The sequence below is a fragment of the Phodopus roborovskii genome, unplaced genomic scaffold (genome assembly GCF_943737965.1).
Source record: "Phodopus roborovskii unplaced genomic scaffold, PHOROB, whole genome shotgun sequence".
Classification (NCBI taxonomy): domain Eukaryota; kingdom Metazoa; phylum Chordata; class Mammalia; order Rodentia; family Cricetidae; genus Phodopus; species Phodopus roborovskii.
This window is the reverse complement of record NW_026125052.1, coordinates 18,662,187-18,686,812: the sequence shown is the minus strand read 5'-3', so window position 1 is coordinate 18,686,812 and position 24,626 is coordinate 18,662,187. Positions and strand designations below refer to the sequence as shown.

At 44.7% G+C, this 24,626-nt stretch overlaps 1 protein-coding gene across 2 annotated transcripts; it reads left to right on the top strand.

Moving 5' to 3' along the window:
- Positions 1 to 4,732: 4,732 nt before the first annotated feature.
- Gosr2 (golgi SNAP receptor complex member 2) lies at positions 4,733 to 23,123 on the top strand. 2 transcript variants are annotated; one of them, XM_051178577.1, is made up of 6 exons: positions 4,733 to 4,886; positions 10,615 to 10,679; positions 12,198 to 12,306; positions 13,134 to 13,266; positions 15,640 to 15,780; positions 20,576 to 23,123. In XM_051178577.1, the coding sequence occupies exons 1-6, from the start codon at positions 4,858 to 4,860 to the stop codon at positions 20,735 to 20,737; spliced, it is 639 nt and encodes a 212-aa protein (XP_051034534.1). In that variant the 5' UTR covers positions 4,733 to 4,857; the 3' UTR covers positions 20,738 to 23,123. The 2 variants fall into 2 exon arrangements, with proteins under 2 accessions (XP_051034534.1, XP_051034537.1); XM_051178580.1 differs by lacking the exon at positions 15,640 to 15,780.
- The last annotated feature ends 1,503 nt before the right edge of the window (positions 23,124 to 24,626 follow it).

Here is a 24,626-nt window from a genome sequence, read left to right as displayed (position 1 = left end):
GTGATGAATGAATTGATAGTGCCCCCCCCACCAGCCAAATTCAGGGTCTTGTGCATGCTAGTACTCTACCATTAAGACACTCCCAGGTCCCAGTCATTCTTCTTAAGCACCCTGATTGTCATTTCTCATTCAGTACCCCAAGTCTAAGTCAATCCTACTTCCTTCAGACTTGTACTCCTTCCAAGAATGCCATATTGACAGCTACCTGCTCCAGAAGACACCAAAGGCCATTTCTGTACTGAGAAGAGGGCTCTCTTCCTAGAAGCTGTGCTATGGTCCCTCTGAATGCCAAAAGACCATGGGAATCGTTTAGAAAAATAAAAAGCAAGACCTTTGCCCTGGCCCTGTACACAGGTGAGGGGGTTAATCAGGAATTTTCTTTCCCTCACTCAAGACTGCTGGTAGGGCATCCGACTCTCGGATGACCTGGGGATACATTAGCCTGTGGTAAGTGGGGCTTCCCAATGCCTTTTATCCTGTTTACAATACACTGGCTTTCCTTAGACGGGTCCCTTCTCTCTCTGCCTTGCTTCTGGCTGTTATGGCTACGTGAGACAATTTGGGGAAAGACTTTTCATAGAGGGCAGTTTCCTTGGAGACCAAGTTCCCCCTCCACAGCACCTGGGGCAACATCTCCTCCACCTGGTGGGTCCTAGGTTGGGGAGAGGATGCATGTTTTTCTTTGCTCACTGCAGTCCCTGAATTCAGATCTGTCAACCCTGCTGTCTGCTCAGCTTCAATCCAAGGGGTCAGAGCAAACCCAGAGGTAGCCAGGCAATGTCTCCCAGGCTTAGGTGTGTGTGTGTGTGGGGGGGTGATGAAAGCTATTGTCTAAAGCAGACCCTATCCAGAGGTGTCCTTTTTATCTGTGACAAGCACTTTGAGTCAATAAGGCAGGATGGTGACACAGCAGCTGCCTGGTCCTTGTCCTCTTCTCTGCAGCTCAGCATCTCTGCATAGACAAGCAGGGTGGTGATACTGGTCCTGCCTCCCAGCAGGGGATGAGAGCACAGAATGAGAGGGGGTCAAAGGAGGCATATCTTACCCAGCACTACACCCACTTTATGTTTTAACTTTTCACAGAGGATGGCTTTCCTGGTGTGGGTTGATTTTTGTTGCTGACTTTGTTTTATTCTTCTGCAGTGCTAAGATAGAGGCCAGAGCTGTGTGATGTGGGCAAATTTTAACCACCTAAAAGCCAATTTCAAGTAATTCAGTTTCTGGAATACAGAGCCATGAAAACTACTTGGGAGAATGAATTATTACATAAAATCCACTTAAGACGGCTGTTTTGTGATACTGGGGATTGAATCTAGGATTTCCCAGGCAAATATTTTACCACTGTGCTATATCCCCACCCCTGGAGGACCAATATTTAATGTTTAAGATCCTGCTGAAATCCTCTCTCTGGAAAGCCTCCCCCATCATGGTTCAAGATCATTTCTTCCCTACTGTGTCTCTTACTACCTCTCCCTTTGTAGTCTAGGCAGGTGATCTACCACTGAGCCGCATCCCTCAGCCTTCCCTTGTGACAGATTTATATTCTATCATGAATTGTTGGCTTTTCATAAGCCCCTATCTTTATCACCCTGACTAGATAATGAACTCTTTCAGTTCAACTGTTTTGTTACGTAACAAGTGGCATAAAAGTATAGTGTCTTAAGGCAGACATGGTGACCTACATTTCATCCCAGCATATAGGAGGAGACTGAGGCAGGAAGACAGTGAGTTAGAGGCCATCCTGAGCACTGTCTCAATGCCTCACTCAAGGACCCAGTAGCTTAAACATAAACCACTCTACTGCATCCTTTAATGTTATAGGACAGGAACTTGGGCAGAGGCTTAGAAAGGCCTCTAAAGCTTCACACCACATGGTGGCTGTTATGAGTGGTTTTTCCTGCCAGCCTGCCTGGTCCCAGAGCTGCATCAGCCCCAAATAACACACTGAGACGCTGTATTAGATATAATTCTGTTGGCCTGTTACTAGCATTTCTTATTGGCTAGCTCTGTCTTATTAACCCATTTCTATTCATCTAACTAAATATTTCCATGTGGTCTTATCTTACCGGAGAGAGGTCCCGAGCTCTATTCTCTCCAGTCTCTACATCTTGACTCCTCCCTACTTCTTCCTCTCTCCTCCTAGTCTCTTAGTCCCGCCTATCTTGCTTTCCTATTGGCCAGCAGTGCTTTATTCATTAACCAATACGAGAAACGTATTTACAGAATGGCATCTCCCATCAGGTGGCAGTCCTCCAGCAGTGGCCATGTCTATTTCCATTTGATAGTATTAATTTCTAAGGCCAATTGGCCTTTGCAGTCAATCTCCTCCATTTCTTATGATCAATGTGATGACCTCATGACTACTAGGTCAGTCTCAAGCTGTGTCAGAGAAGAGTCAAGTGTCCCTTGCATGAATAGCACTTCTCTTCCAGAACCACCCTAGCCAATCTTCCCCGACTCTAACAATGGGTTTCAGAGTGTGGAAGCAATAAACACTGAAAAAAAAATCACATTCTAGGAATGCAGTAGAAGCTATATTGTTGTACACTAATCCTACAAGATTCTAACTGGGTTTGATGTCTTTGTGAATACTTGTTATGGCAATCAAATTTGTCAACTTGATTGCATTAAGAAACACCCAGAGGAACTAGAGAGATGTCTTAGCACTTAATACCACTTGGTGCTCTTCTAGAGGACCTGAGTTCAGTTCCCAGTACCTGTATAGGATGGCTCACAACCTCCTGTAATTCCAATTCCAGGGGATCCAATGCCCTCTTCTGGCCTCTTAAGGCATCTGCACTCACACATACACATAACAAGGCACATAAATAACAAACCAAACAAACAAACAAACAAACAAAAACAAAACAAAAAAACTGTGAGGACCCAAGTAAGGCACATCTTTGGATGTGTCTGTGTTTATTTCTAGAAAGGGCAAGCAGCTGCCTCCCATTCCCAGCATCATAAAGCTGCCTGCCACCACTACTTTCTTGACAGGATGGATGGTATCTTTTCACACTGTGGACCAAAATTAGCCATCTCTCTTCTAAGTATCTTCTCAGGGATGAGAGAAATAACTAGCAGACACAGTGCTCTAGGCAATACCTGCAACTCCTGCCATCACTAGCAAAACACAGTAGTGAACGGAACCAATAATCACCAGCAGAGGGAAGGGGATGAAACATCAAGAGTTATGTTGTATCAAATGGCACAAGGAACTGGACAGGCACAAGAGCTACCAAAACCAATACAGACAGAAGAACCACAGCATTATAAATAACAGCTTTGTTCTCTTGTTTTCGTGGTGGCCAGAAGTAGCACATTCAAAAATAAAGGACAAGAACAGGTAGGTATATAGTTACTGGGCCCCAACAGGGACTTGTGATGTATGAAGACTATAAGGAGTCCTTCCTGTATTTATTACAAAAATAATTGAATATGAAGGCCCCTCTTTTCTGTTATCTATTCTTATTGTTTTTCATGTGGGGCCATGGATTTTTAAATACAAATTAAAACCAACATAGCAACAATTTAAACCTACATAGCAAGGCCCACAAAAATACTTCCCTAGGGCCCCACATAACCCCAAAGCAATTCTACTGATACAAACAAGTACACATATTTCCCTGCATATTCCTCACCACTGAAGTACTAAAAATCTAATCCTTTCATCTAATCCTCCCCAATCATACTGTCCATTCAACCATAGTTGAAATGCAGCCACATCCCCTCCCCTACACCCATGCTTCTTGTTCCATGAATCCCTCTTGCTCCTCCTCTCCAGGAAAATGGTCCTTACATCAGTGATATCCTAAATGCCGGTTGCTACTTGGCCTCAAGGTATGAACCTTCTCAATAGACAGTGAGGAAGAGAAACTTCAGGAATGTGTTTTGTGTGTGTTCCTATCCCACGCCATCTGTGGATGACACATAGTAGATGTTCAGTAAATGAGAAAGGAAGTGGGAAATTCAATGCTAGGGAAAGAATGAATATGGGCAGGCAGTCTCTTGGGACTCAAAACTGGGAGGGATGCAGGATACAGGAAAGTAGAAGGTTCAACTCACCAAAGGAAGAGGAACAACTCCTCCCTTGGGAGGAACTGTAGATAAGCACCTAGATGGATGGAAATGAGATGGGCCTAGGTGAAGACAAGTGTTTGAACCCTTCCAAGTCCTAATCCAAGTGTCACCCGCCCTTTATGTCTTTTAAAATTTTCCCATTGACGACAACCCCAGTTCATTATCTTTGCATTTATTGGGGTTTTCTACCTTTTGGAATGTTTATTTGGATATAGACCGTATTTCCTTTTCTGGTCCAACCTCTTGAAGATCAGGAGGAATTTGGTTGCTCCCCGTCACACAGGACACATGTTAAACACGCACCCACTGTGGGTTTTAACGGAAACCAACAGAAGGAGACAGGAAGATTAGTGGGCAGACGGGTTCGGGACAGGAAATGCATTCGTGTTGAGGAGCGAAATCCCCAGACCCGTAATTACAAAGTTTAAGGTGAAGCCAAGTAGGAATACGCTGCAAAGAGCGAGTTGGAGAAAGTCGCCTGCGACTTCTCCCCGCGGCTCTGACGTCAGCACCTCGCGTCCGTCCTCTCCGATACCTGACTCAAACTTGAAGCTAGTCTCCAGCAAAACCCTTACCCCTTGGCTCCCCGCTGGGCCGAGCCTCGAGCCACACCCACCCTTCGCGTACTCCCAAGCCCGACCTCACAACCACCACGAGACAGGCACACTCGCGGACGCCCTACTCGGAAGGGCGGGTCCTGAGACCGGAAGTAGGAAGCCGGAAGTGGGCCTGTGAGGACGTGTTCCGAGGAAGCCGCAGGCCGGCTCAGCCGGCGTCATGGAGCCGCTGTACCAACAAACGCACAAGTGAGGGCTGCGTCGGGGAGCAGGGTGGGCTCGTCCCGGGCGGCGGCTCCGGGGCCTCGGGGCTTTGGCGACTGCCATTGTGGAGGTCGAGCGTTTCTGCCGGGGCTGCTCCGCACCTCTCAGCCCCTAGCGGGATGTCCTGAGCCGCGAGAGGGGGTCCGGTGTGCGCGCGAAGTCTTGGGCCTGCTGCAAGCCGTGACTGCCTATTGGGAAGGGAGAGTAGCAATCCCTCAACCCCCGCAGGTTCTAGTACATTTTGCAGCCCCTGCCAGCTTAGTCCTTCGGGTTAAGCGGTTGGCGAAGCTTGTGTCCACGAGTTCATTGCTCAGTGGGAGTGTCAGGGGTTGTACGAAAAGTGTTTTGTGTTCTTGATTGGCTATTAAAGAATCTGTTTTTGTGACACAAAGAAATAAAGGTAACAGATTTGTTATTAGTTTTATCAGGTTACAAGTTACCTTTAAGGAAATGGAGTTTTAGATTATCTGTTCATAACTAAATTCGTTTCCTCAATGTGTCCTTTATTCACACTGTCCTGTGTTTTGGGAACTTGCTGTGTTATATATGTAGCTGGACATGATAAGAGACCATACTTACGCCGTTTTAAGGCCTTTCTGTTGATTTTATGGCAACACCGAACAACATACTTCTTGGGTCTGAAAAATGAAATAAACTAGTCATCCGGCCTCCTTAGTAAATTCATAGCAAAAGGAATGGAAATAAGATGGTGGCTATTCTTTTTCTTATATTCTAAGTGTGTGGTTTTCTTTTTACTTTGGCAACAAAGTTATTTGGGAGAGGGAAAATACAGAAACTACATTATAATCACAATTTGCATGTTATATAAAAAGTGTAGGAAGGGATTTAAAAAAAAAAAGGCAAACTAACCCATGAGTCCCATGGAAAAGGAGTGAAACAGAAAATCAAACTCATATTAAAGAACCGATCCTTTACATGGGCCTAGCAGTGCATTGAGGTTAATATGCTGATTGCTGAATTGACAAAACATGCATCAGAACATACTCATCACTCTAGAACTTTGAATCTGGGATTATCTCTTACTGTGAAAGTATACTGACATTAAACCAATTATTTAAAGTCATATAACTGGAAGAGTCCTGAGCACCAAATGAATGGAAAAACAGGCCTTTTTTTTTTTTTTTTTTTTTTTTCCCTTAAGTAATTGTCCACTAAGGTGAGCTTTATGGAGAAGGTAATAGCCAGGCTTCCATCTTTGAGATACTTGTGTTCCTTGTGTTGTCCAGTCTGCCATTCTGGATCTCATCTCTAGGTAATGCAGGTTAAGTAGGTCTTAGATACAACAGCTCTATAGTGAACAGGCTTTCCAGGTGGTTTTAATGAGTAGTTTGTTTTAAGAACTATTATCTCAAGACCAGTTTGTCAGTTTGCCTTATGAGGTGTAAAGACTAGCTCCAGAGGCAGGGTGGAAGATGTGAAAATCAACAGTGCGTGAGTGCGTGTGTACGTGCGTTCGAGTGTATGTGTTCAAGACAGGATTTCCCTATATAGCTATTAGCCAGTAACTTGCTATGTGGCTCAGACTGGCCCCGAATTTATAGCCTACCTGCCTCTTTGTCCCAAGTGCTAAGCCGACAGGTGAGCACCACCACACCCATGTTAACCCACTACTTTTTGTTTGTTGTAGAGTCTCACTGTGTAACTAGCTGACCTGGAACTCACTATCAAAGTCAGTCTGGCCTAGAACTTACAAAGATCCACAGAACTTATAAATAGAAATTAAATAGGGGAAAGTCAGTAATGTTTCTCTGAAATTTCTTAAAATTATCCTTCTTATCTGGCCAAAGAGTGTTTTTAGGGTGTGTTGTCTTGTCTGTCCTTCAGAATCTCAGACTTGAAAGGGACTGACAAGAGTTTCCATTCCAGTTCTGTCTTTGGGCATGATGACCCTTGAAAGACCCCAGACCTGGTGTTGCAGATGCAGGGGCACTTTCCTTTTTTTTTTTTTTTCCCTTCAAGAAGACAGTTCATAATTGTGCAGCTTGTCATTTGTTTCCTTTGTAAAGCTGAACTGTGGTGTCTTGGAACAGGTACCTTTGCTTTGAGGACTCCCTTAAAGCAAAAGTAGGAGACAAACCCTCTTTTACTTAAGTCCACCCAGTTATTTGAAGAGCATCCTTTGGTATTCTTGTTTAACCACAAATCTCAATCTGCACTGTCTTCAGACTCTGTTTATTGTAGATACCATGGAAGAAAACAACACATCTTTAAATCACCCAAGATGTACAGTTGTAATCCTCATTGTGTTCTTTCCCACTGTTAATGGCCTGTGGCTTCATTTCCCACTTTCCCATGGACCATTACGATTGTATAGCTCATTTGTTCGTTGATTGTGTGAATGAATGAATAAGTAACATTACCCAATGTTAGGATTCATATTAATAAATGTGCTTCAGATAATTGATTTATAAACAAGTTTGAATCAAAAGCTCCTACATCAGTTCTTACCCCAGAGTTTATCACCTGAATATAAGTGATTTTATTCTTCTTATACGTGTGTTCACAAATAATATATGCTACTTGTTTTATGTGGTTTTAAATTTACCATAAGCAGATACTTAATGTGCTAGGTTTTCCTTTTTCATGTCCACACTGATTGACTATATCAAGCTTTTATTTATTAACATTTTAATTTAGTTAGTGTGTGTAGGTGCAAACAAGCCAAAGAATGGAGATCAGCTTGCAGGGATTGGTTATGGGGATCAAACTCAGGTCATCAGGCTTGGCAGCATGCCCTTTCACCCACTGAACTATTTTGCCAACCCTGCTAGCTTTTATTTAATCTGCTGAATTTAATCTGAGTTATTTCTTGATGAATACTTCAGTAGTTTATTACATTATTAACAGTATTATTTACATACATCTCATTGAATAGATCCATAGTTCTTTATTTGAAACCTTTAAACACAAGGAGCTTTGAACATTCTTTTAGATTTTCAGAAAGAATTATGTTTTATGAGCTGGGCATGGTGATACACAACTTTAGTCCTAGGACTAGGGAGACAAAAGGTAGGTGGATCTCTAAGTTTGAGGCCAGTCTAGTCTATATAGTAAGTTCTAGGACAGCCAAAACTACATAATAAAGCAACCCCCCTTTTTTTTTTGTCTCCAAGAAAAGGAAGAAAAAGAAATATGTTGCATGTATCTTTTGTCATTTAACATCTCCAACATAAGGACAGCACAGGACACATGAAAGGGGCAATAAAATGTTACACTTTGTGGAATAAACAAAGATCATAGCTTCAAAACTTACCAATTTTTACCACATAATTGGTTTCCTACAGACTTACAAGTTTTTATTAAGATATGTGGCTGTGGGTTACAGCCTTGGTATAAGCCAAGTCCTTGGTATAAGCCAGAATCTCTGTAAGCTTTGCTGCCAAAAGTGTGGTGCTGGGTCATGCAATGTGTGTGATGCTACCAGGTGTTGTCAGAACTCGATTGAAGGGTCTGAGACTGTCAAGTATAGTTCCCCTACTAATGTCCGTGTTCTCAAGTTCTGATGGATTTTAACCCAAGTTCTCATTGGTTTTAACATGTGTTTTTCAGAGTTATCATTGAAGCTGATCTTTTTTTTTTTTTTTTAATGTATTTGCCTACTTTCTGTGTTTCATTTTCTGTCATTTGTCCTTTAGTTTTGTTTTGGTTTGTGTTTTTGTTTGCTTTTCAGTGAAGTCAGAGTTTCTCTGTGTAGCCCTGGCTGTTCTGGAACTTGCTCTGTAGGCCTGGGTGGCCTTGAACTTAGAGATCTGCCTGCTTCTGCCCTTAGTGCTGGGATTAAAGGTGTGTGCCACCACCATCCAGCTTTTTAGCCATTTTAAAAATTGTTCTGTTGTACTTTTCCTATTGATTTTCAGGGATTCTTTACATATTTTGAACATCAATCCTTTTGTTATCTGCTACTGATGTATTTGCTTATTTATTGAGTCAACTTCCAAATACTTCTTCAGAATTGAGTTGGTTATTGTTTTTTGTTTGTTTTTGCTGTCTCTATTTTTTTCTTTCTTTTTCCTTTTTTATCTTTTTCTTTTTGTTTCTATTCCTGTGGATAATGACACCAACTTTCTGATTTGCTTTAAGACACCATTACAAGTTTACCTCATTGCCTGTGTCCTACTTCTATTAATAGGAATCCTAATTTTCCTGCCCATCAACCCACCAGTTTCTGCTGTTGTCATTATCCAGGTGTTCCATATATCAATTACCTGCATCTCTGCATCAACCCTTGTACCTCACTGACTCGGCCCTGCTCCATCCCTTCCAAAGCACCCTGTATTCCCCTTCCTGAAGCAGCTGACAGGTTGCTTCACGGGGTCACAAGGCTTGCCTTGGAGCATTCAGGAAGTCTTAGACAGCTGGATTGGGTTCTGGTGCCATAGGTCACACTTAGAAGTTACAAGAAAGCTGTGGAAAGGCCAGAGTCACACTGGAGCAAGATGGGGCTCCTGGCTGGCCCTGGTAAAATTTGAGGTCATGGTATATAATGTTTGCAGTGGAGAAAAATTGTTGTGCTTTCTGTTAAGGACTGGAGATGAGGTCTCCTTCACACAGGCTCTTTGCAGAGTGCCTGTATAAGTAAGTATAGGAGGCATTGAGGTAACATAAGCAGCATTCCAAGAGCTGACAAGTGATGGGGAACCACTAAGAAGGGTTTGAAAGTGATGATGGTCTGGAGAGTCTCCAGAGAGTGCCCTGGGCCCAATGTCTGTTAGCTGTTGCATTTCCAAATGAGATGTCAGTCCCCCTCCTATCGTCAGGGAGAGATGTTTACCAAACAGGAGATGCCTATCTTTCAGAGCCATCCTCTAAAGTGGTCCTTCTAGTGCATACTTCCCCCGGCTCCTTCTCTCACTCAGTGTCTTCCAAGCACTCCAGCCTGCCTTTACCCCATGTGAAATGCCTTGTATGCCTTCTGCATAGCATTTTCTATGGTGGCATGCACAACAGTAATCCCAGCACTGTGGAGACTGAGGCAGGAGGATCACAAGTTCAAGGAGAGCCTCAGATGCATAAATGAGTTCTTGTCTTAAAAACAAGCAAACACAGCTCCTTCCATCCACAAAATGCCATGGTTTACACTTTCTTAGCCCCAGGCCTTCTATTCCTTTGCCCCACTATACACAACTTCTCCCTCAACTTTCTGTTTCTGCTTATGTGTTTTGGTTTTCCCGTAACTCTTCTCAGGGATTTTTCATGTCCATCTGGACTGTCAGTTCCTAATTGCATTGTTTCTCAGGGGCAAGGATTGTATCTCACTTGCCCTTTGACTCTTGGTAGACAGACCAGTGCTCAGCACATTGGGTCACAGAACAAAGAGTGGGATTGGCTGGATTCTGGTGGAGGTTTATCTCCTGCTGTGTGGCCTTGAGCAACTTACATGACCTTTCTGGGTTTCAGTTTTTATTTATAAAATGAGAATGGTGATAGTGCTTTTCCTTTCAGGGTTATTGACTTAGCAGTGTTTCAGATACAGTAAGCACTCGCTGAATGCTAGCAGTATTATTATTAGCATTAGGATCTTAGAAATGATGCCAAAATGGGTGTCCGAAAGTGCCATGTATAAATTTTACAGCTCAGCAACACTGTCAGTTTAAATCAGTTGTAAGATGGCATTCGAACAAGTTGTCTTTTCCTGATTGAAGTGCTAGTGATTATTCCTGTCTCACTCATTTCCTCCCTCTTCCTTTGATAGGCAGGTCCACGAGATCCAGTCTCACATGGGACGCCTGGAGACGGCAGACAGGCAGTCTGTCCACTGTGAGTAATTAACCAGGGAGAGCAGAGTCCTTTCTCTGATGACATGGGGCTAATGGGCTGGGTTTCCTGACTGCATTCTGCCTTGGGGGCTTAATGACTCAGCATGGAATAAGTTGTTAGGATGAACAGAAAAACCTTATGGCCAAGTCACAGAGTTCCCTGATTGTGCCCTCTCGAGTCCCACCAGTTTTATCCCCCATTACCCTTCCACTCAACCTGACATGGCCCTATGGGAATGGGAGTTCTCTCTCCATCTATCTTAATCTAATTACCTAGTCTGAAAATTCAGACATGTTGACCTGGAACTGGCCATCTCTCCTGAGCTGAGAACTCTGGCTTCTTAGTAGGATTATTTAAACAACTAGCAATATTAATTAGTTTAGTTCCCACACCAGAGTTTCTTTTGAGACGCATGTGGGGTTGTGGTTTGGAGTTTAGTTTCTGCTCCAAGCAAAGCCCCCCCTTTCAGAGCCAGCCTTGTAGACCTCCCAGGGAAGCTCTTGTCGCCTCACTGCCCGCTCTCACAGGTCTGTTTCTGTTGCCTCTTTTTCCAAGGCTCCCAGCGTGGCCCTTCTCTTAGCTTTGTGCCCTACAGTGTGCTCTAATCCAAAATGTTTGCTGCAGGTGTGGAGGCCTAGGAAGGGCTGGTGCCAGGGTTGTCGTTTCTTGGTGGGGAAGGCAACTGCCTGGATGCTTGCTCTGTGCGGTTTAGTTTCTGCCCACTGGCCTTTGTTTGCCTTCCCAACAATCTCATTGTTGCCTGATTAGAAATGGAAAGAGGTCTTTTTGATAGCCTTATCAAAGGGGATAAGGAAAGTGACTATCACACCCTCTACCTCTGCGGGCTCCTTCCTGGGTCTTTCCTATTGATATGTGGTCCATTCTGAGGGCTCCAACACATCTTGGCCTACCCCTGCTTTCAGAATGTCTCTGGGCGTTTTCATACTGAGCTTCCCATTTCTTTATGCTAATTATTTTTCTTTTAGCCTCATCTATGAGGAATTCTGTCTGTAACCTTTTTACTAGTTTATTAACCATATCTGAGACCAATCTCAAATAGAGCTATATCAAAACATTTAGCTTAACAGAGTTATTTTCAAAAGGTGGAGAGTTTATGTCTTCAGTCATGCCTTCTACTTTAAAACCAGGACAGCTAACAACTGTGTGTAGCTATAAGGATATATCTGCTTTGAAACACGCTATGCCTTGAATTGATTCATCTTTGTGTGCATTGGCTCCTTTTGAAACACATGTTTTAGTTTGTGTTATGGAAAAATGTTTGACTTACCACTTTTCTGAGGGTGGGGGTTGACACATGGTTTCTCTGTGTAGTCCTGGCTGTCCTGGAACTTGCTCTTAGACTAGGATTGGCTTCTAACTCAGAGATCCACCTGCCTCTGCCTCCTGAGTGCTGGATTAAAAGCGTGTGCCACCACTGCATGGTGCAATTTATCACTCTTAATTTGATTTATTATCTCTTTCCCAGCAATTATTTTTTTCTCCCTCTCTTTTGTGCAGTAGTAGAAAACGAAATCCAAGCAAGCATAGACCAGATATTCAGCCATCTAGAGCGTCTGGAGATTTTGTCAAGCAAGGAGCCCCCTAATAAAAGGCAGAGTGCCAAACTGTGAGTGTTGACCCCTGATGTGGCTCAGATACTGCCCTCCGAGACAGCCCTTTCTCCCATTAGAAGCTGTAGGATATTCTGAAAATCTGGGTAAATACTACAGAAATGAAGACTGTGCAAAGATAAGGTCTTCCTAAAATACGTAGTTTTACTCTAAGCAATATACCCTACAAATTAAAAGTATGAGGTTTGTTTCTCAGAAGCCTGTGATCATGGTCCCATGTTTCTTTTGGGGGTGATTATGATCTCTTGTTTCTTTGAGGTCATTTTGAAAATATGCACTTTCTGACCAGACCCCTGGCCACTGAAAGCTTAATGCTGCTGGGGATTTTGGCTCTACTGTTTAGTTCCCACTGGCTTCTGTTGGGCTGAAATGCCCTGGTCCTAATCGCCTCAATCAGTCTATTTATAATGAAGTACTGATCTAATGTTTGATATTCCACCATGAAAGTTAAAGGAAACTACCTTCACCAACACTCCAACTCCTGCTCCTGAAAGTTCCATGAAACTTCATTGCTGCTCTACCTCAAAGCTGCCCTTGGGCTTCTTCCAGGAGTGTGGAATAACTTGTGCAAGGTCAGGAAGGGGTCATCAACCCTGCTTCCTGTCACCTGTTCGCTGAAAAGTTGCAGTCCAGCAGACATTTAAGTAAAGCTGCTGGAATTGCATGTGATTCTACCCACCTTAACCACAAGCTGCTGCTCGACTTGCCATCTTTGCATGGGGAGAAGTGAAGCAAGGCCTTTTCCCCTGAGTACAAAGCCAGGCTGCCTCAAAGTGTGCCACCTTTGGTTCCTGGAGTTTAACCTCTGTCTCATTAATTCCAGCCGTGTCGACCAACTCAAGTATGATGTCCAGCACCTGCAGACAGCCCTCAGGAACTTCCAGCACCGGCGCTATGCCAGGGAGCAGCAGGAGCGACAGCGAGATGAGCTTCTGTCTCGAACCTTCACCACTAACGTAAGCCAGACACTGGGGGTGTCAGAGCTGAGAGCAGGTCGCCAGGCATCACCTCTTAGTGGGGTGCTTGAAGCAGACTCAGGAGGACGAGAACAAGTGGACTGACGGGATTTTGTGCATTGCCACTAAGACCACACCTAGATGGGGAATTTCTCTCCAACACAAACCCTGAAGAGGAAGCGGTTACATTGGAGAAATGGGCAGAGGTGGAAGTTCACACAATTGAGGTTTTTTGGGATCAGATGGAGACAGATGGCTAGAACTTAGCCCATCTGTAGAGATGCAGATGACAGCATTTGGAAGCTGACTCCAGGCACTGCCATGGTACTCTCTCTCTCTGTCTCTGTCTCTCTCTCTTTCTCTCTCTCTCTCTCTCTCTCTCTCTCTCTCTCTCTCTCTCTCTGTGTGTGTGTGTGTGTGTGTGTGTGTGTGTGTGTGTGTTTGGAAGCTGACTGCAGGCACTGCCATAGTACTGTCTGTCTGTCTGTCTCTCTCTCTCTCTCTCTCTGTGTGTGTGTGTGTGTTTCCAACCTCAGATGCATTAAAATGTTGTTTAGTGTTATGGATTGCTTAGCTTCAGTCTTTTGGAAAAGCCTGTTGGTTTGCATGTTTGATTTCTTAGAAGCCCCACCCCTACCCTGTAGCTTCAGTAAGAGTGTTCTCTGAATGTGCAATGTACTGGCCTTTCTGGCCTTTTTCAGCCCTGACTCTCACTGGCAGGAGGATAAACCTATCACTCCAACCCCCTGCTGTAGTGCATTTCTCCCAAGTGCCTCAGAACTGGCTTAATAGTTTTGTATTTTCCATAGTAGGTGATTAAGCAGATTGTGGTGGTTAACAATTCACAGATATAGCATGCTTTAAGATACTAAATATGATAGCATACTGAAAAATATGTCACATTCAGGCCTTTTTAGGTCAGATGACCTCTTAGGATTACTTTGTTGATTGCCAGCCTAATGTGGCACCACATATTCACTAGGCTACTCAGAAACATTGACCTACCAAGTGAAACTTCTTTCTAGACATTTTACGTATTCTAAAAGAGAGTACCTAGCACACATCCCTTTTCAGGTGGGAATGAATGTGAGACAGATTTATTTGTAAAGTCAAGAAGTGCTTGTCAGATAAGGGGAGTCATTAATTCTCTTTAGAGTCAACACCAAGTAAAACATTTGAGAAAATTACTGATCATGGGTCCTCCCTTTGAGCAGCTCTCATGTTAGTGGGAAATTCGGAGTGCCCATCTGAAGGCAGGTTCTGAGCTTGAGCAACAGAACTGATGCTTTGTCCTCCTGCTAGTGGGGATTGGGGCTTCTGTGGTGGAAGGGGCATTGTCTGGCAGGAGCTTGTGTCAGCCAGGCTGCAGGAAGGAGAGCACTCATAGCTGGTGACCACCTACCTGGTCCTCTCCCTAGCCCAGACAGTGATATTAGAGCACCAGAATTGTTCGTAGTGTTTCTGTCTACAGTGTGGTTACAACTTAGAGTTGACTGTGCACTCTGCCTTGGGATCCTGCCTATCTTGATAAGTTATTCTGTCTCTATGGGCTTCACTTTCTTCATCTGCAAAATGGGGAGAACAGAAATAACTCCCAGGATGCTGAGTGAGTTTAGGGAAATGGACCTGTGAAGTATAAGGACTTGGTCTATCCTGATAGGGCATCTTCAGTCCGAAAGTTCAGCATCCAAAGGAGCTGCTCAGTAGGTAAACTCCAATCCAAAGTCTGCAGAGCCGTGGAATCCGAGACACTTCGGCCCCAAGCCTTTCAGATAGCCTGTACTTAGCCTGTGGTCTTTGTCCTTCTTCCCCCTGCCTTTCTTTCTTTAGCAACCTTTTCCTGCTTCCCCAGAAGTGTGTTCCCATCCTCAACACCCTTAAGCCTTCTGTTGAAAGCGCTGCTTCTTTGATCTATAGTCTCAGTCTTTCCAAAGGGATAGCTTTAGATAAAACAGCTAAAGAACAAAAGCAAACATGTAATAGCATACGAGCAAGAAGTCATATAAAGGAACTTTTGAATAGCTATCTTTGGGAGGAGCTAGAGAAAACCTTTAGGAGAAATGAATGAAATCTTGAAGGAATAGCTAGCTTTTCCTCAGTGGGGAAATGTGACACATACAGAAAACAACACTGTACCAGAACTCATTTGGATTGTGATGGGCCTGATACCTACTCTGCTGTTGTATAAGCAGATTCCTGCCCCCATACACACACCTTTGGTTTGTTTTTTCTTCTGTTTGACTCTGATCTTACATTGTTCCCTCTGGCTCTTCTGGCTTGACCTTGGCCAAAAGGCAGAATAGTAAGATGCCACCAGACCCCAAGAGCTGACTAGCAAGGGAAGTTAATCAAGTGCCTGCATTTCTTTCACAGGACTCTGACACCACCATACCCATGGATGAATCACTGCAGTTTAATTCCTCCCTCCAGAACATTCACCACGGCATGGATGACCTCATTGGAGGCGGGCACAGTATTCTGGAGGGACTGAGGGCCCAAAGACTGACCTTGAAGGTGGGGTCCCTGTTGGAGAATAGAGAGAAGGCCTCTTATTCTGACCTTGTCCTATAGTTCAGTATCTGTGTTTGTATTTTGTTGCTGTGTCCCCAGCTCATGGTGTTTCGACAGTAAGCCCAAGCCCTTAAGCTTGCAGGTTTGCCGGTGCTTGTAATAAAACCCAGTGGCACTTCTTGGTGGCCAGGGCTTTCTTTGTCTTTTTACTGATCCTGCATGAAATTGAGGCTGCTACAAAGAGACCATGGCAGGCGGAGAAATGCTCCTTTGGATTTGCTCTCATAAGAGTGAAGGCATGACAGTCTTCTAAAGTGGTTTTCCTTTGAGATTCCAGCTGTGGAGTATTTTATGATGGAGGCTTTGTTTTGTATTTATCCCAGGGATTGTGCGTTCGGGCTGCCTAAGCTTGCTGTAGGTGACTTCCAGAACACATGGTAGTTGCATGCATTATCTCTTCCTCTTGGAGCCACATGTCCAAGAAGCCTGCCCTGTTGGCCCTGTTGGCACTGTTGACCCTGACCCCTGGGAGTCATTTACAGAAACATCACACAGATTGTTGTGAGTCATAGTGTTTCAGCCTCAGTCTTTCCCGTATCTGTTCTGATGGCTCGGGGGTGTGGGCTCTGTCTGTTACCAGGGTGTGATTCCCCCCAGAATAAAGCATTGCCAGCCATTAGGTTGTGAGAAAGTCACTTGGAAGTGTGACTATTATCTTAGTTTTTTATTGGAGCACACTGAGCTGTCTGCTCCATAGGCCTCCAGTGTGTTTCTGAGCAGCTCTCACCATCTTTACTGGGGAGAGGAATAGATAGGCCTGCTGATGCTTACCTCCTACTGACAGGGAAAGCATTTCCAATGGCTCAGGAAGGTGCTCGCTGTCAAAACAGCCACTAAAGAAGTCTACACAGATACTGGTTGGCTGCCCTGCCCTTTTTTTTTGTAGAGAACTTCCCTCTTTTCTACTGCTCAGGGAAAGTCAAGACTTTTAGAAAACACATCCCTGTGGCGCTAATGCAAAGCTAATGGGGTTGCGACTGTTGATGGAGTGTTAGCTTCCTCTGAAGTCTCTCTGAGGAGTCCGTGTGCACTGGAGCAGAGGTGCTTGCCAGGAACCCTGTCCAGGCAGCCACTCTCCAAGTCACTTTTTCTCTGTGTCCCTCCTTCTGCTTGTCTTGCCTCTTGAGCCAGGGAATTTTCTCCCTAAACCATGTAAGGGGAGCATGAAAGAACTGGGAAAACCACTTTGGTGTTATGGTTGGGAATAGGGACTCTGAGATTAGTGGTCACTTTCAGGTGGTTTTAGAAGCCATGACCACAGAGTAATCTGCACTTCCAACCTAAGGTGGGGTCTTTCACACAGCTCCCATTTCCTCACTGATGGGAAGGGAAACTTTTCTAGTCTCCACTGACAGCTGACCAGTTTGACTTGAGACCTCCATTTTATTTTTATTTCCAATAAAGTATTCTAGAAGTGTCCACAGGAATAGGGCTGAGCATGAACCCAGTTGGTGCTGCTCATGTGTCTGGGTAATGTTTGTCACCATTGTAGAAGTTTTCAGAAAACTGGTAATGTTGGAACATTCTGGGCCATTGATCTGCTTCCGCTAGATCATAGGCTGGGTCCTGGACACAAGGGCTGTTAGCTGCCTAAGAAATCATGTCACTAGCACAGCTGAGAAGGCAAGAGTGTTACCAAAGAAGACGTTGCACATTTGATTATATACTGTGTATAAATGACAGCAGCCTGAGAATTAAAAACTGCAAAGCTAAAATGGAGCTACTTGGGAGTTGTGATCCACAGAAACTGCTCAGTGTTGATGATTTCTAGTGTGGCCTCTTCTACTTAGAGTTGGTATGCTATCTGTTCTCAGGCTATATGTAAGCCTTCCTGGAGAAGATCTACTAGCTGCCCTTTCCCACCACTGTCTAGCATCTCATCCATCAGTCTTGTGCCCAAGAGCAATAGCAGTCCTTGGCCCCAGGCCCAGCCTATCTTCAGATGCTTTAAGGTTCATCTTAGAAATAATGGTATGTAGAGCAGGAGGTCTATCAGCAAATGAAAGATGCTCTTCTGGAAACCCATGCTCCATCCTCACTGCCCACACATTGTGCCTAACTATCTGTAACTCCAGTTTCAGGGCATCCAATGCCTCTTCTGACATCTGCAGGCTCCTGCATGCACTGGCACACACGTAAATGGAGGCATACACACATATACATAAATCATAAATACATGTTTTTAAAAGTTGTATGTAGAAATTAGATGTACTCAGGCCTCCCAGCACTCGGGAGGCAGAGTCAGAGGCAGGTGGATCTCTTGAGTTCCAGGATAGCCAGGACTGTGTCACTGAGAAACCTGTCTTGAAAGAAAAGAAAAAAAAAAAAAAAAAAAAAAAAAAAAAAAAAGCAAAAAAGCCAAAACCAAAAAAGAAAAGAAATTAGATGTATTTTCAGAAGAGTAAAAAGATTTGAGTAAGACACTCTGAAGTGTGGTTCATAATACTTAGACTAGTTGAACCCCTTTGCCTTAATTACAGAATAGTAGAACAAGCAAATAAGGAACAAGACAGGACACAATAAAGTATGAGTGACTTTATGTTCTGCCTGGTCCTGAAGCCAATTCATCCCCAATAAACACACGGACACTATATTAATTGTAAAACTCTTGACCAATGGCTAGCTCTCTTTTAATTATTTACCCATTTCTGTTAATCTAAGTATTTCCACGTGGTCTTATCTTACCAGAGAAGGGTCTGGACCTGTTCCTTCTTCCTCGTCTACGTGGCATCTCTGGGTCCTCTCCCCAGCCTTCTCCTTGTCTGGTAGCCCCATCTATCCTTCCTGCCTGGCTACTGGCCGGTCAGTGTTTATTCATCAACCAATAAGAGAAACATATATACAGAAGGAAATACTGCAACAAATGGCCAGCCTCTGATCCTAGGAAGACTTGAATAGTCTGGTCAGCCTTGACAAGTCTGTCCTCTGCTTGCCTTACACTCTGCTACAGCCTCTTCCACTCATAGTGGTTCTGTCTGTAGCAGCTTTCCACTTAACACTGCAAAACATTTTAACTTGGATGCACATGGTGCACACTTGCATCTTCAAAGGGTAAGAAAGGCTGAATGTGGTAGCACATGCCTAGAATCCTAGCATTGGAGAGGGTGAGGAAGGAGGACTATATGAGTTGTAGACCAGCCTGGGTTACTTAGGGAGACGCTATCTTGAAAACAAGCAAAAAGAATATTAAGATAGGTGCAGCAGGTTGGTGTTAATTAATCTTTATCACTCTTAAGTATTTTGTTTGTTTTCTAGTTTATTTGTTCCCATTTGAGATATTTTGCCTCTAAAAATTTAATGAGCTCCGGAAAAGACACTTGTATAGACACTGTGATTAGTAGAGGGATATGTCTGCTTGTATTCATAGCTATACAATTGTTACCGCGCCTGCACAGCCTGGGACCGAGATTGGCGGAGGATGTCGGGATTGAAACACTTAACAGACCACCACGAAGTTAAGAAGCTGCTACCACCACTGTTTATTATAGAGAGTAATGGACTTATATACCCAAGTCAGGGGATGGGCTAAACATAGGAGGAAGTCATGCACTACCCATACCTGGGGCCAAGGCACAGGCACTGCACACCAGAAAGTTCTGAAAACAACCTTGCTTGCACGGAAGTTCTACATCTGGGTGGGGAGAAGAGAGCTGTAAGGGACAAGCACTTACATTTCCCAACAATTGTCATGAATTGTCTTAGGTATGACAAATTTAGTTTAAAAAGCTGGTGGTGGAACGCACAGGCATGCAGGCAGATCTCTGTGAGTTTGAGGCCAGCCTAATCCATACAGTTGAGTTCCAGGACAGCCAGGTTTACACAGAGAAAGCCTGTCTCGAAAAACAAGCAAACCACAACAAAAAAGTAGCTTACAGTGTTGGGGAAAGTCCAGTGTTCATTGGTGTACTGGCTACTGAACTTCATAAAACTATTCATACTGTTGTATGTGGCTTCTTTCTCTGGTTTTAAGATTCATTCATGTTATAACATGTTTGGTTATATGTGCTAATTAGGTCCTTTTTTATTTCTGAGCCATGTGTATCTATACCATAATGTGTTTATATAGCTCTGGTTGATACATAAGCTGGATTGCTTATGTTTTTAGAGCTTCTCCTGATTTTCTGTTTACTTTTGTCTTTTTAAAAGAAGCTTTCTTGTAGTTTCAGCCTTTGTGTTTATTTAGAGATCCACCTTGAATGAGTGTGTTACTCAAATGGCACAGATGCCCTCCTCGAAGACTCTGACAATGCCTCTCACTGACTCTGGAGCTAAACTGGTGGCCACCAAGCCCCACCAATTCTCCTACCTCAGCCACCTATAGCATTGAAGGCTGTAGGCTAACCTCATCTGGCTTTCTACACAGATTCTGAGGTTCCAAACGCAGGTCTTATGCAGCAAGTATTCTTACTGAGCCATTTCCCAGCCCCAAGTTTTGTATGTAATGTGAATCACGGTTCACTTTTTTTTTTTTTTTTGACTTATATGTGAAATGTACATATATACATGTATTATGCACATGTGATATGTACCCAGTTCCAGCAACGTTTGTGGGAAAGGCTTCTTTTGACCAAAGTTGGCCATGGTGAAGTGAATCTATTTCTGGTGAGTGTTGCCTTTCATCTCTGGGCATGACCAAGAAGACGCTGTCTATTAGTAAAACCCTGGCTCGTGGTGCTCTTTAAACCACCCTTGGCAATTGTGTTGATCTTCGTTTTTCTTTCTCTTCCCATCTCCCCAGGGGACTCAGAAAAAGATCCTTGACATTGCCAACATGCTTGGCTTGTCTAACACAGTGATGAGGCTAATTGAGAAGCGGGCCTTCCAGGACAAGTACTTCATGATCGGAGGGATGCTGCTCACCTGTGCAATCATGTTCCTTGTGGTACAGTACCTGACGTGAGCCAGCTGTACCCACCACGGATAACCTTCCCACTGTGTGCGCATGTGCAAGCAAGAAGTGGGCCTGGAGGCCACGTTTGAAATGTATGCCTTAACTGTGAAGACACCCCTCCCCCCAGGAGTAATTGTGGCTTAGTATCAAACCTGCTTTGTTGTCTGTGACATCTGGGGAGTGGGAACTAGGGTCACCAAGATATGTGGTGCTTAGGAAGTGGGCTAAAACCCTGTTATCTAGTTCTCACTGAGGGAGGGATGGGTGGGTTTGGGGGTCTCTCCATACAACTAATGCTTGCCCTGGAAAGCCTGCATGGTGAGGCTTGCACACAGGACTGTTCACGTTGTTCACTCCTCGTCATCGCCCACCCTCTGTGGCTCCTGATGTGGGGGGCTGGGTCACAAGTGAGAAGATGAGGGAAGAAGTCTTTCCTTGTGCCTTCTGGGATAGATCAGTTCTCACATCCTTCTAGCCACTACCCAGTCCCAACCCCTAAGAAAACATGACATGTAGGTGACTGACTGCTAACACCAGCACCCCGTCCCTGGAGCAGCTACTCCAGGGAAGCGGTGACATTGGAGCTGCTGCTGATAATGTAAGCTTTTCCATGCCACCGTTGCTGGGTGTTTGTCCTTCCTGAGGTGAGGCCAGCAGTGTTCCTGGGGAGTGTTCAGTTGGACACAAGTCCTAAGTCACCAGTGTTTTTCCAGTTAACACAGCAATTGGCTCTTACAGTTCAGAGATGGTAGCTTGGCTCCTCCACCCAGGCCTTTGCGCCTTTGAAGGAGTCCATGAGCAAAGGGTGGTTTGTAAGTTGCATACTTATCTGGTTCTGCCATCTCAAATTCCTGTGACTATCTCTCCTTTTCCTTGAAATATATTAGTAATATATCCATCCACTAAACCTGCATTTTCCCCAGCCCAGGTAGGCCACCCTAGAGATGTCCCTGGGAAGTATATCTTTATGAGACTGTTTCAGGGAGCAGGTCATTTTTACTTTGCCCGGCCATGATTAAGACTATATCAATACCTGGTGTATTGCAGAATTTGTTTGAAAATTAATATATCTTGAGCACACTTGTGCTTAATCTCTGAAAGTACCAGAAAGATATAGTGAATTTATTTGCTCACTAGTCACAGGCCCACCCAAACATTTCTAAATTTAGTAGCCTTATGGTGGGACAATCAGATACCCAGAATTCCTCAGAACTGGAAACCTGGTCAGTATTAACCCTGCCTTTGATTGTCCTGCCTGTCTTTGCTTAAGTATCCTCTGTGCTGTTTCCCTCTTCACGGTGTGTTACGTCCCACCTCTCTCCTACTGAGGAGCAGCATTTGTTTCTTGGGCGCGCCTGTGGTGTCCCTTTGGGGAACATTCTCGGCGATCACATTTTCAGCCTGACTTTCAGATTCTGCTCAGATTCAGTGTCTGTTGCTCCTTCCCCTCTAGGCTAACTGGGCCCTCGATGGCCAGGAAGTGGGGATCTCTGACTTCTCTAGGAAGACTTGATAGTTCTGTGGAGTAAAAACAATGGCCTAGATCTCACTTTGGGGAGGCAGATTGGCATGAGCTCTGGCTGGCCATAAAGTGGAGTTTAGATGGCACAGACCTGACTGCCCTGCCCCCTCGGCACCCCATGATCCCACCAGATAATGTACTTTGGAAGATGTGCAAGCTAAAACTGAGCCATTTGGACTCAAAATGTGGGCAGCAAAAGCCCCCTGCCCCTTGCCCTTTAGTGATTGTTGGGACAGTGTTTTGTATATATAAGTGTTCCACCCTTGCCTTTGTAGTGTGACCCTTGGCTTTGATGGACTTGATATGCTACCTTCACAGTCAGGTCTGCCCACTTTGGGATAAAACTTGCAGTGGCTGGGCCTCTTTACTAGCTTGGGATAGAGAACAGTAGCCAGAGGATCCTGACGCCAAGGGCATTGAAGTGGCTGCTGGTGTCTGCTCTCCTTTGCATTCCCATTCAGTGCCTCCTGAGATCACCCCACCTGACTGGGTACAACTGTCCTCAGGCTTCAGCTGTGGGAAGGAGCCAGAGCCTGAATGGGATGCCCTCTAGTGGAGATAGAGCTGGATTCTTAGTGGAGCTTGCCAGAAGCTCCAGCCCACCTAGTGGTGTGTTTACCTTGGCACAGCAGTTTAAGTGGTGTGATATGAAGCAGGTGGGATGTTTGCATTAAGTAGATGTATACTCCATGTATGGCCACTTTAAGGAAAGCTGAACCCAGGGGCCAAGTAAATAGTCTAGGTTTTACTCCAAGCTTTCTTGAAAGCCAGCTTGCCCTGTTGAATTTAAATCGCTTTAGTTGGCAAATTATACTCAACACCCCTTGTTTTCAGAACATGTCAGCTGAATAAAGTTGAAGTTTATTTGGAAAACTTTTAAAAAACACTTGGCATTCTTTGTCATGACTACCCCTTTGTTTCCTTATGTGGCTATAGATCCAACTCTACCAATCTGCCTCTTGCATCCCCTGAAGATACTCTGCTAAGAATGGGCAGCAAGGCAACCTGCTAGCACCTAGTGAAGAATGTCATACTAGGCCTTATATGGCTAGTTCTAAACTGAAAGGGAAGGGAGGATTTGCACAAGTCTAAAAGCAAGGTGTACCATACCCATATCTTGCCACTAGGGGGTGACAATTCTCCACCCATGGCTGGCCTGTCCAGAGACCCTTGCTTGGAGCATTGAAGAGTTTTGATCTGGTTCCCTTAGGGTGCTAATGTCTCTGCAGAGCAGTGGTTCTGGGCTGCATTAGAACTCTAGGAGTCTGACAAAAGATGACCAAGTTTCAAGACTCCATTCCCTGCTGTCCTTCCCTCAGCACTCTGACATGCTGCGAACAGGCATGGAAAGCCTCTCTCAAAGTGCCATTACTCCCCTCTGCTCTTTCGCCTCATATGGCACACAGGGAATAAGGAAACAGGATGGGAAGAGGCTTGAGCATTTGGCAGGGGCTTGCCCCATCCAGTGCAGCAGAACCTGTGTTGCAGCTTACTTCCCCGCCTCATCCATATGTTCCAGCAGTTGGCTCTCTATGTCACGATCCTCTGGGAGCTTTTAGAAATAGCTGTGTGAAGGCATTTTACTTTGACTCATTTACTGGTGTGGATGCAGACTGGACATTGTGCATTGTCCAGATGATTGTCATGTGCAGGTGTGACTTCCAACTGTAGTAGGGATTTCATTCCAAGACGAGGTGGTCCCTCATGGACTTCACTCTGTCTCCATTGGTTCCACTACATTAGACCAGCAGAAAGGACCTAAAATGGTTAATAGGGCTTGGTCATCGCAGATAAGCTAAGGGCAGACAGTGATGGCCGATTCAGAGTGCCTGAGTGAGAGCTGAGGCCGGCTCAGCCTTCCTGCAGTGGCGTCTTAAAGTCCCTCCTTCTGGCTGCTAATGACAACTCTGCTGGAGAGCTGCTAAGGTCACTCTAGTCTAGAGGGTAAGAGGAGAGGGGACCACAGTGACAAGCTCAGTGCTTGTCACTACAGTGGCACTTCTCAGCCTTGGCTACTTCCTGGGGGGTTTTAAAAGTCTGGGTTTAAGGGGTCATCCCCAAGAGGCTCTGCACCACCAGTGTGGGGCAGAGCCTGGGAAGGCTCACAGTGCCTTCCAGCTGTGGTGCCCTGCTAATCCTGTTTAGCTTCAGAGATTCACCCTGCTCATCCAAAACAGCCAGAGGAAAAGGAAACACACACAGAGTCCTCAACCTGAGGGACCATGGCTCTGAATAGCTGTCTCAGTGGGGCCTTGACCAGGAGGGGCTTTTCCAGAGATGGGGAGGTAATGGTCAATAACTGGGGTTTGAAGGGAGAGGGAGAGCCATAAGGGCTGAGAGGGGCAGGGTGGCCTGTGGCGTTAATGGAGGCAGTGA

Bases quoted from the DNA above. Each gene is read 5' to 3' on its own strand.
- Gosr2 (XM_051178577.1), top strand. From the start codon at position 4,858: ATGGAGCCGCTGTACCAACAAACGCACAA. The intron at 10,680-12,197 runs GTGAGTAATTAA...TCTTTTGTGCAG, and splicing joins AGACAGGCAGTCTGTCCACT to TAGTAGAAAACGAAATCCAA. The intron at 12,307-13,133 runs GTGAGTGTTGAC...CATTAATTCCAG, and splicing joins AAAAGGCAGAGTGCCAAACT to CCGTGTCGACCAACTCAAGT.